This window comes from Dreissena polymorpha, chromosome 4 (assembly GCF_020536995.1).
Source record: "Dreissena polymorpha isolate Duluth1 chromosome 4, UMN_Dpol_1.0, whole genome shotgun sequence".
Classification (NCBI taxonomy): domain Eukaryota; kingdom Metazoa; phylum Mollusca; class Bivalvia; order Myida; family Dreissenidae; genus Dreissena; species Dreissena polymorpha.
The window spans coordinates 43,324,211-43,337,346 of record NC_068358.1 but is presented as its reverse complement, the minus strand read 5'-3'; the positions used below and the strand labels follow the sequence as shown (position 1 = coordinate 43,337,346).

At 37.3% G+C, this 13,136-nt stretch overlaps 1 protein-coding gene across 1 annotated transcript in view; it reads right to left on the bottom strand.

The window, feature by feature from the left end:
• Positions 1–13,136, bottom strand: part of LOC127879226 (C-Jun-amino-terminal kinase-interacting protein 4-like) — a 125,819-nt gene that overhangs the window by 99,064 nt on the left and 13,619 nt on the right. The window contains 2 exon segments of the mRNA XM_052425947.1: positions 3,472–3,549; positions 4,024–4,115. Coding sequence (XP_052281907.1) covers positions 3,472–3,549; positions 4,024–4,115 — 170 coding nt within the window.

The following is a 13,136-nucleotide window of genomic DNA, read 5'->3' as shown; positions in this document are numbered from 1 at the left end:
CGCCCCCTGGCAGCCATGTTTTTCAACCAACCGGCATCATTTTTGATCTCGTCCAAGATATTATCGGGATGAATCTTCTGACCAAGTTTCATGAAGATCCGACAGTAAATGTGGCCTCTAGAGTGTTAACAAGATTTTACTATAGCCATATAAGGAAAAAATGCCCCGCCCCATTGGAAGCCATTTTTTTCAAGCAAACATAATTATTTTTTAACTGTTCCAAGATATTATTGAAACCAATCTTCTAACTAATTTCATGAAGATTGGACAATAAATGTGGCCTCTAGAGTGTTAACAAGGTTTTTCTATAGCCATATATAGCCATACTAGGAAAAATGCCCCGCCCCTGGTGGCCATGTCTTTGAAGCAACCGAAACCGTTTTCGAACTCATCTAAGATATCATTGGGACAAATCTTCTGACCAAGTTTCATGATGATCGGAAAATAAATGTGACCTCTAGAGTGTTAACAAGGTTTTACTATAGCCATATAGGGAAAATAGCCCTGCCCCCATGGTGGCCATGTTTTTTAACCTACCGGCATCATTTTGAACTCGTCCAAGATATAATTGGGATAAATCTTCTGACCAAGTTTCATGAAGATCGGACTATAAATGTGGCCTCTAGAGTGTTAACAAGATTTTACTATAGCCTTATATAGCCATATAAGGAAAAATGCACCGCCCCTTGGCCGCCATGTTTTTCAAGCAAACGTAACCATTTCCGGATTCATCCAAGATATCATTAAGGCAAATCTTCTGACCATATTTCATCAAGATTGGACAATAAATGTGGCCTCTAGAGTGTAAACAAGGTTTTACTATATATAGCCATATAAGGAAAAATGCCCCGCCCCTTGGCGGCCATGTTTTTAAACCAACTGGCATCATTTTCAAACTCGTCCAAGACATTATTGGGTATGAATCTTCTGACCAAGTTTCATGAAGATTGGACAATAAATGTGGCCTCTAGAGTGTTAACAAGATTTTACTATAGCCATATATAGCCATATAAGGAAAAATGCCCTGCCCCTTGGCAGCCATGTTTTTCAAGCAAAGGTAACCATTTTTGAACTCATCCAAGATACCAGTAATCTTCTGAGCAAGTTTCATGAAGATTAGAAAATAATTGTGGCCTCTTGAGTGTTAACAAGGTTTAAATATAGCCATATAAGGAAAAATGCCCCGCCCCATGGCAGCCATGTTTTTCAACCAACCGGCATCATTTTCAAACTCATCCAAGATATTATTGGGATGAATCTTCTGACCAAGTTTTATGGAGATCAGACAATAAATGTGGCCTCTAGAGTGTTAACAAGATTTTTCTATAGCCATATATAGCCATATAAGGAAAAATGCCCCGCCCCTTGGCAGCCATGTTTTTCAAGCAAACGTAACCATTTTCGAACTCATCCAAGATATCATTGAAACCAATCTTCTGACCAAATTTCATGAAGATTGGACAATAATGCCTCTAGAGAGTTAACAAGGCAAATGTTGACGCCGCACAACGCACAACAGACGATGGACAAAAAGCAATCACAAAAGCTCACTATGAGCACGTTGTGCTCAGGTGAGCTAAAAAGGGACCCAAACTTGTCTCATTCAAAATTCCTTCAATAATGATCATCTTCACTTTAAGCTGATCAACATCTGCCAAGGTGAAAGAGGAGTTGGACACAAATAATTTTGGAACTATAAACATTTTTAATGGAATACATTCAAAGATCGAAATTCTGCCAAACAAGTCCTTTCCTTATGATCATCACACTTAAGTCATTCAACTGGTAAAGTCTAAGCTTGATCCAAACAGTAAATTGAGATGCGTTAAGAGAGCACAACATTTTGGAACAATATATTTTATATTGCAAAAACTGACAAATGGCCATAATTCTGCCAAAAGTGACACAGCTTCATTTGCTAACAATCATCTAAACCATAATGTCATTCAATTGTACTAGGTTGGAGGGAGATTCACCAAGTTGTTAAAGACGCAAAATTTTGGGACAATATATGCTGACCAAGTGCAATCATTCTGCCTTTTTTTCCCTTTTTGATCATTTACACATTAAAGTCATTAAACTTTGAGTTTAGGGAGTCCACCATGTAATTAGAGGAGTAGAACACAAGCTTTAAGCTTCATATATTCTATGTTAGAACAAGAGCTGTCACCATAGGATGACATATACCCCCTATAAACGCTTTGATTGAAGTTATGAGCATTTTTCGAAACCTAAACACAGATTTTGAAACCTAAACGCGGACCCTAAGTTCAAGGTCAAGGTCACAAGGGGTCAAAATTTGTGTGCGTATGGAAAGGCCTTGTCCATATACACATGCATACCAAATATGAAGGTTATATCTCAAGGGACATAGAAGTTATGAGAATTTTTCGAAACCTAAACACAGATTTCAAAACCTAGACACGGACCCTAAGTTCAACGTCAAGGTCACAGGGGTCAAAATTTGTGTGCGTATGAAAAGGCCTTGTCCATATACACATGCATACCAAATATGAAGGTTACATCTCAAGGAACATAGAAGTTATGAGCATTTTTCGAAACCTAAATGTGACAGATAGACGGTCAGACGGACGGACAGTCCGATCACTATATGCCCTTCTTCGGGGGCATAAAAACATACAAAGAACCATAATTCTGCCAAAAATTGTCATACTGCAACATTTGTTATTTACGATCATCTACACAGTAAATTATTCAATTAGGAAAGATAAATTACTCAATTGTGCAAGTCTGAGCTAGATCCACTGTCAGTATTTAAAGAGGAGTTCAGACCGAAAGCCTCAGGACAAATGAGTACGACAGGATAGTCAAGAGCATACTTAATGCCTCCCACATCAATTTTTCAATTAATTGTTTATTCAAACTATTTATATATATATTTTTTTTATAAAACAAACAAATCAAATTTCTAAAAAAAAAATTACACAAGTCTAGACAACTGGTAAAGATCAATTGATAACATGCCTTGCAGATATGTAGTACATGTTGGTAAGTATGTATAGAATAAAAGAAAATGAGCAGATAGATATAAATAATATTAAGTATTGAGTGTAATACGTTATAGGTACAATCAAAGAGAACTGCCTCTGTAGCACAAAGATTGTTCTAGTCAAGTAAAATAAAAGTTAAACCGATGTAAAAAAATATCTTCATGACGATTAACTGAACAAACAGACATCAACACTTTTACTTGCTTTTTATTCAACTTTTTTTTTAATGATGATTCAGTGAATCATTAGTGTATATGGACACAAATAATAGCCTTTTTAGATTTTTTTTATTTTTTTATTTAGCTTTTTCCTAAATGAGCATGCTTAAATGATTTTACCTTTTCTATAAACTTCCCAAAACAATGAGAGATAAATATAATACAGATGATAATTATAATAACAACAAAATATATGAACAGGCTGAAGGAGCAAACAGAACATCCAACTCGTAGAGGCTTACAACTCAAAGGGAGATGACTGTGATGATCTTGGATAGAAAAACCCTGAGTAGCTTCCCTTGCGTGAACCACGATCTATGCTATGGAATCAAGGCAACACATGAAAATAACCTTTTGTGAATTTCATTTCTAGGGCTTAATAAGTATGTATTGTGCCCATATATCTTGTATTTGATTAAAGCACCATGTACATAACAATTTAGACAAAATGTGATTGCCCTTAAGCTCTCTAAAAGAATATTAACTGAAAGGTTTATCAACCAAAAGGGCCATCATGGCCCTGAAAAGCACACCTGAATATTCTGAACAAGTTACATTAAGTTTGGATGAAATATTGACAAAGAAAATGGCACATTACAAAACATGACTGATGTAAAAAGTTCACATTGAGCACTTGGTAAGATGAGCTAACAAATTGCCAATGATAATTAATGGGACAAAATACATTTTGTTAATATTGATTTGTGTATTAACTGTTTTATCAATACACACATCATGAATACTGTAAAATTCTAACTTATATTTCATATACTGTTGTTGTTGCTTGTACCTACCTAGCTCTAGGACTGTTTGCCATCTCTGCAATCCGATCAGTCCCCATGAGCATCTTGGCTCGCTCCATATAGTCCATGTGAGTGCGCATCAACTGAAAGAGCACAGAATAACTTGTATTCTGGAGTGGTCATATAACTTTTCTCATCTTTGACCTGGTCACCTAGTTTTCTTTACATGTGACCCAGATTCAAACTTGGCCTCAAAATTGTAACGATACACATTCAGTAATTTCTAACCAAGTATCATAAAGGTTAAGTTAAAAATGTTGAGTTTCCTGGTAGTCTAGATTTGAACAGATATGATCCAGATTTGAAATGAGCACAGATATTGTCAAGATAAACATTCTGATCAAGTTCAGGTTCGACCTTTTACTACAATAAGTAAAGCAAAGAAGTAAGTATGCAGTAATTGAAAGTGAGGTTCATACAGATGTATTGGGGAATCAATAGTCCGGATAATGTGTATCTATGTGTGAAATGGTTAAAACAATGTCGTTCTCAATCACCTGATAGCTATGTCTTTTTTATTTTCATTACACACCAAATAACATCATACAAAAATGTAACACAAATTAACATATGGAGGGGGCTACCCTCTCTGACTCACATCTAACTGGCTGGGGCATCTTAATAAATTCCTGTGGAAAGCACTCAGACATTCTGATCAAGTTTGGCAGAAAGGGGCTAATAATGGAGTGATCATAAGCTCAAGGTTGATGACACACAACTACATGAAAGACACAACACCGGACCATGAGCAATGGCAAGGTGGTCAGATTAGCTAACAAGAGCACCACCTTGCGGGTGCAGACCGCTCATCTATTTTTCTTTTTAAAGGTGAAGGGACCTATCACAATACTTCAATAAAACAAGAATATCAGTGAAACTGATGGATGCTTCCCGATGATGCGCTTTGTCAATGTATGTGTTAATAAACACCTATCAAGAGGGCCAAGATGGCCCTAGTTCGCTCACCTGAGAGGAGTCGGTTCATTCAATCTTTACCAAATGTCAAACTTGACCTAGATATTGTCCAGACAAACATCCTGGTAAAGTTTCATCATTATTTCATCTGCGAGTCATGATCAATATACCTATGAAGTTTCATGATCAAAGGCGTAAGCATTCTTGAGTTATCATCCAGAAACCATTTTTTAAGTTGAGTCACCGTGACCTTGACAGCCATTGTGCGCATACGTTATCTGGCACTGTGACCTTGACCTTTGACCTAGTGACCTGAAAATCAATAGGGGTCATCTGCGAGTCATGATCATTGTACCTATGAAGTTTCATGATCCTAGGCATAAGCGTTCTTGAGTTATCATCCAGAAACCATTTTACTATTTCAGGTCACCCCGACCTTGACCTTTGACCTAGTAACCTGAAAATCAATAAGGGTCATCTTCGAGTCATGATCAATGTACCTATGAAGTTTCATGATCCTAGGCATAAGCGCTCTTGAGTTATCTTCTGGAAACCATTTTACTATTTTGGGTCACCGTGACCTTGACCTTTGACCTAGTGACCTGAAAATCAATAGGGGTCATCTACGAGTCATGATCAATGTACCTATGAAGTTTCATGATCCTTGGCCTAAGCGTTCTTGAGTTATCATCCGGAAACCATTTTACTATTTTGGGTCATCAACCGTGTGACCTGAAAATCAATAGGGGTCATCTACGGGTTATGATCAATGTACCTATGAAGTTTCATGATCCTAGGCCTAAGCGTTCTTGAGTTATCATCCGGAAACCATTTTACTTTTTCGGGTCATCGTGACATTGACCTTTGACCTAGTGACCTGAAAATCAATAGGGGTTATCTGCGAGTCATGATCAATGTAGCTATGAAGTTTCATGATCCTATGCATAAGCGTTCTTGAGTTATCATCTGGAAACCATTTTACTGCTTTGGGTTACCGTGATCTTGACCTTTGACCTAGTGACCTGATAATCAATAGGGGTCATCTGCGAGTCATGATCAATGTATCTATGAAGTTTCATGATCCTAGGCAAAAGTGTTCTTGAGTTATCATCCGGAAACCATTTTACTATTTCGATTCGTGACCTTGACCTTTGACCGAGTGACCTAAAAATCAATGTAGCTATGAAGTTTCATGATCCTATGCATAAGCGTTCTTGAGTTATCATCTGGAAACCATTTTACTGCTTTGGGTTACCGTGATCTTGACCTTTGACCTAGTGACCTGATAATCAATAGGGGTCATCTGCGAGTCATGATCAATGTACCTATGAAGTTTCATGATCCTTGGCATAACGCTTTTGAGTTATCATCCGGAAACCATCTGGTGGACGGACAGACCGACATGAGCAAAACAATATACCCCTCTTCTTCGAAAGGGGGGGGGCATAATGATAAAACTGCCCCCCTCCCAGCAGCAATGTTATTCAACTCTCGTATCAAGGAATTAAATGTTCTGAGCAAATTTCATGAAAATTGGGCCAAAAATGTGACTTCTACTGTGTTCACATGTTTTCACTATATACATATAGAGAAAAATGCCCTGCCCACTGGCAGCCATGTTTTTTCACCAATCCCGACCATTTTCAAAGTTGTCCGAGCTATAAATAAAAGCAATGTTTTGACCAACTTTTATGATGATTGGGCAAAAATTGTGACTTCTAGAGTGTTTACAAGGTTTCTCTATAGCCAAATAGGGAAAACTGCCACTATATACATATAGAGAAAAATGCGCCGCCCACTGGCGGCCATGTTTTTTCACCGATCTTGACCTATTTTCAAACTCGTCCTGAGACAGCTATTGAACCAATGTTTTGACCAACTTTCATGATGATTGGGCAAAAATTGTGACTTCTGGAGTGTTTACAAGGTTTCTCTGTAGCCAAATAAGGAAAACTGCCCCGCCCACTGGCGGCCATGTTTTTCAACGGATCAGGAACCACTTTTGAACTCAACCAAGATATCATTAAGACAAACATTTTGACAAAGTTACATGAAGATTGGGCATGAAATGTGACTTCTACAGTGTTTACAAGGTTTTTCTTTTTTTTTACCTAGTGACCTAGTTTTTGACCCGGCACAACGCAGTTTGGAACTCTGCTGAGATTTCATTGGGACATAGCTTCTGACAAAGTTTCATGAAGATGGGACAAGAAATGTGGCCTCTTGAGTGTTTACGAAGCAAATGTTAACGGACGGACTGGACATACGACGGACAAAGACCCGTCACAAAAGCTCACCTGAGCAATCAGGTGAGCTAAAAATATATCAAACAGTTCAACCAGCTTTTATAACTGATCACTGATATTAAAGGGATCTTTTCACGGTTTGGTAAATTGACCAAATTGAAAAAAGTTGTCTCAGATTCGCGAATTTTCGTTTTAGTTATGATATTTGTGAGGAAACAATATTACTGAACATTTACCATAGTCCAATATAGCCATTATATGTATCTTTTGACGATTTGAAAACCTAAAAATTATAAAGCGTTGCAACGCGAAACGATTGAAAAATAAAAAAAGTTCTGTTGTTGTCGTTTAAATTTACGAAACTATGAAGATTGCTTATATAATGGTATAAAATACTCAAACTGTGTATACCCGGTGGAATAGACGAGAGGGCTAATGTGTTTTTACTGCAGACTAACTCCAGGACTCAGGGGGTCACTGGTTCGAGCCCTGGTACTGGCTACTTTTTTTTGCTTTTTTAAATTTTATTCTTGATTTTTTACTGGAGCTTTTAAGATCCAATGTTTACATTTATCAATATTATAAAGCATTTAATGACAAACTTCAAACTAGCCAAAATCTGTGAAAAGGCCCCTTTAACATCTGGCATACAGCAAAGTGAGATGGTCAGTAAGCTGAGTGGTAAATAGTTACACACTGCAATGATCAATATCTGGAGACTAACAAATTCTAGAGCAGAACTAACAAGATGTGTTTGTGAAACACAATGTCCCCCTATATGATGTTTGACTTTGTAGGATGACCTTGACATTGTGAAGGATGACCTTGACCTTGACCTTTCACCACTCAAAATGTGCAGCTCCATGAGATACACATGCATGCCAAATATCAAGTTGCTATCTTCAATATTGCAAAAGTATTTATAAAATAAGCGATTAGGGCCACATTTATTTGACCTCTGACCTTGAAGGATGACCTTGACCTTGACCTTTCACCACTCAAAATGTGCAGCTCCATGAGATACACATGCATGCCAAATATCAAGTTGCTATCTTCAATATTGCAAAAGTATTCATAAAATGAGCGATTTTGGCCACCTATATTTGACCTCTGACCTTGAAGGATGACCTTGACCTTGACCTTTCACCACTTAAAATGTGCAGCTTCATGAGATACACATGCATGCCAAATATGAAATGCTATCTTCAATATAGCAAAAGTTATTGCAAAATGTTAAAGTTGGCGCAAACAGACAGACCAACAGACCAACAGACCAACAGACAGGGCAAAAACAATATGTCCCCCACTACTATAGTGGGGGACATAAAAATAGATTGGGAAATATGACTCAGCAGGTTAAACAATGGAGATAGATACTGCAAAATTGTGTACATGTTGTCTTCATTTCAGCTTTCTCTTAGTTGATAGGCTTACCATAAGTAATAATGACTAAAACAGTTGTTAATTATGAAAATTCTGTGTTATGAAAAATTAAATAAAACAGTTAATGGTACATAATACTGACATAATAAAACCAAACTTTACTACACAGGACACAAATGTTCTGACCAAATTTCATGAAGATTGGGCGACTGAATTAAATAAAACTAGAGTGTTAACATGATTTAACTATAGCCTTATTAGGAAAAATGCCCCTGCCCCATTGGAAGCCATGTTTTTCAAGCAAACATAACTATTTTCGAACTCATCCAAGATAGCATTGAGACCAATCTTCTGACCAAATTTCATGGAGATTGGACAATAAATGTGGCCTCTAAAGTGTTAACAAGGTTTTACTAAAGCCATATATAGCCATATAAGAAAAAATTCCCCGCCCCTGGTGGCCATGTTTTTAAAGCAACAAAAACCATTTTCGAACTCATCCAAGATATCATTAGGACAAATCTTCAGACCAAGTTTCATGATGATCGGAAAAAAATGTGACCTCCAGAGTGTTAACAAGGTCATACATTTCAATGTAATTTAAAATATAACTTAAGAAGTACATTTGTCGAAAAATGCGAAATAAGCGAGATATTTAATTCTGAAATCGAAAATGTCTGTACAGTAGAATTCGCCAGAATGTATATCATGCATGTACGATGTGAATCTTAATTTAGTTTAATGGTTGTTTTTAAATTCCTGCAGCCGTGTCTATTCATTCGACACACGAACACTAACTCTGATCCTAATAAAAAGACGAATTATTCAGTTATTGTAGGAAAATATGTACGAAATATCTTCGTCACCATCAGCTCGGGGCGCTAATTTGTCTTTGCTGCATTTTATGAAATTCATCTTCAATATCTTGCCTATTTTGTGTTATTGTAACATGTACTTATCATTATATTTCAATTTAACACATATAAAAATCGTATAGTCTCCCTTTAATTGTTTGACAAAAGAATGCCATATTGTACAGAATCATCAAACAATAAAAAACATATTCAAAAGTTTGCTATCTTCCAGAATATAAAACTATCATTTATAATTAATTCCACTTAATCTTCTGGTGCTTAAAACAAATATTTTTAAAAAGGGAGACAACTCTGTCAATTCAACATGATTTTTCATTTGCCAGTTACTTCCCTTGACATGATAAACTATATAGTGTTCAAAAGCTGTTATTACTATATAAATATAAGGAAAATGACCCCCCCCCCATTGGCCATGCTTTTTTACCGATCCGAACCATTTTGAACTCAACTGTCATATCCAAAAAACACATGTTCTGACCAAATTTCATGAACATTGGACCAAAAATGTGACTTCTAGAGTGTTCCCATGTTTTCACTATATACATATAGAAAAAACTGCCCCGCCCCCTGGCAGCCATGTTTTTTCACTGATCTGGACCATTTTCGATCTCGTCCAAGAAATCAATAAAACCAATGTTTTGACCAACTTTCATGATGATTGGGCAAAAATTGTGACTTCTAGAGTGTTTACAAGGTTTCTCTATAGCCAAATTTGGAAAACTGCCCCGCCCACTGGCGGCCATGTTTTTCAACACACAGAAACCACTTTTGAACTCAATCAAGATATCATTAAGACAAACATTTTGACAAAGTTACATGAAGATTGAACATAAAATGTGACTTCTACAGTGTTTACAAGGTTTTTCTTTTTTTTTTACCTAGTGACCTAGTTTTTGACCCGGCACAACACAGTTTCGAAGTCGGCCGAGATTTTATTGGGGCAAAGCTTTTGACCAAGTTTCATGAAGATGGGACAAGAAATGTGGCCTCTAGAGTGCTTACGAGCAAATGTTTACGAACGGACGGACATACACAGACAAAGACCGGTCAGAAAAGCTCACCAGAGCAATCAGGTTAGCTAAAAAATATCTAATATTAGCCTCTGTGACCTTGACCCAAGTGACCTCAAACCTCATCAAAAGGTAGAGGTCCATGCAAGGTACCTAAATGCCAAATATGAAAGCGATTGGTTAAGTATTGAAGGCACTATGAGAAACGGTAGCAAAAGAGTGACGGAAAAATCTATTATTAGGCTCAGTGACCTTGACCTTGATCCCAGTGACCTCAAACCTCATCAAAAGGTAGAGGTCCATGCAAGGTACCTACATGCCAAATATGAAAGAGATCGGTTAAGTATTGAAGGTGCTATGAGAAACTGTAACAACGGTGTGACAGAAAAATCTATTATCAGCCTCAGTGACCTTGACCTTGACCCCAGTGACCTCAAACCTCATCAAAAGGTAGAGGTCCATGCAAGGTACCTACATGCCAAATATGAAAAAAGATTGGTTAAGTATTGAAGGTGCTATGAGAAACTGTAAAAAAAGAGTGACAGAAAAATCTATTATTAGCCTCAGTTACCTTGACCTTGACCCCAGTGACCTCAAACCTCATCAAAAGGTAGAGGTCCCATGCAAGGTACCTACATGCCAAATATGAAAGAGATCGGTTAAGTATTGAAGGTGCTATGAGAAACTGTAACAAAAAAGTGACAGAAGAATCTATTATTAGCCTCAGTGACCTTGACCCCAGTGACCTCAAACCTCATCAAAAGGTAGAGGTCCATGCAAGGTACCTACATGCCAAATATGAAAGAGATCGGTTAAGTATTGAAGGTACTATGAGAAACTGTAACAAAAGAGCGACGGATAAATCTATTATTAGCCTCAGTGACCTTGACCTTGACCTCAGTTACCTCAAACCTCATCAAAAGGTAGAGGTCCATGCAAGGTACCTACATGCCAAATATGAAAGAAATCGGTTAAGTATTGAAGGTGCTATGAAAAACTGTAACAAAAGTGTGACAGAAGAATCTATTATTAGCCTCAGTGACCTTGACCCCAGTGACCTCAAACCTCATCAAAAGGTAGAGGTCCATGCAAGGTAACTACATGCCAAATATAAAAGAGATCAGTTAAGTATTGAAGGTGCTATGAGAAACTGTAACAAAAGTGTGACGGAAGAAAGGAAGGACAAACTGGCAACTATATGCTCCGGCGAAATTTTATTTCGGGGAGCATAAAAAGATGGAGGGGTGGGGTGGAGAGGGGTGTATAGTGTGGGGTTGTGGTCATTCCTTACATTATCTTCCAAAAATTAGAATTACAAATGCCAAAAAAATACAAAAAAAAATTATTTTGGGGGGGGGGGGATTCTTGGGTGGGATAGTTGGACGGTAAAATATAATCAAAATAAATATTTTTGTTTTTTTACCATGTTTCCAAAAAAAAAAATACTTTTTTTTTTGGGGGGGGGGGAGGCGGGGGGGCATGGGGGATTGTTTGGGTGGAGCCTATTGTAGTTTGTCAGGTAAGAGTTGTTTTGTCAAAGTATCAATCAAATAATGATCATAAATAAAGAAGTCATGGCAATTTTAGCACAATTTAATTATTTGACCTTGATATTCAAGGCCAATCAAAGGTCAAGGTAAAATTCCACTTGCCAGGTACAGTACCCTCATGATAAAGTATTTGAAGTTTGAAAGCAATAGCCTTGATACTTTAGAAGTAAATTGGATCAAAACACAAAATTTAACCATATATTCAAAGTTACTAAGTCAAAAAAGGGCCATAATTCCGTCAAAATGACAACCAGAGTTATGCAACTTGTCCTGTACAGTCCACAGGTATTGGGCGCGTAATTCTGTCAAAATGCACGCCAGAGTTATCTAACTTTGCCTGCCCAGTCCCTTCATGATAGCAAGTAAGTGTACCAAGTTTGAATGTAATAGCTTTGATACTTTATGAGAAAAGTGGACCTAAACACAAAACTTAACCGGACACCGACGCCGACGCCAAGGTGATGACAATAGCTGATTTTTTTTTTTCAAAAAATAGATGAGCTAAAAACTGCATGTTTTATAATAATTTAGCCCAGGTGTGTACATTCAATTTATAAACCAATAATTAACAAGGGACAAAATTGTCACAAAACCAGGTTTTCATTGTGAAAAAAAAATCTGATAAAGGGAGAAAACTCAAACTGAACTTTTGAAATGAACAAACAAAATTAACCCCCTTTGTAAGTTTGTTTTTAAAAAAAATCTATTTTTAGTCGTGGCGACCTTGACATTGGAGATATTGACGTGATTCTTTCGTGTGACACACCGTCCCATGATGGTGAACAAATGTGCCCAATGATATTAAAATCTCACAATGAATGACATAGTTATGACAGGGAAAAGCTCATTTATGGCCATTTTTGACCTTTGAACTCAAAGTGTGACCTTCCCCTTGGAGATATCGACGTAATTATTTCGCGCGACACACCGTCCAATGATGGTGAACAAATGTGCCAAATGATTTTAAAATCTGACAATGAACGACATAGCTATGGCCCGGACAAGCTTGTTCCGCCCGCCCGCCAGCCAGCCCGCCCGCATTCGCCAATCTAATAACCAGTTTTTTCCTTCGGAAAACCTGGTTAAAAATGAACAACAAATTGTAAGTAACGCAAAAGCATTCTC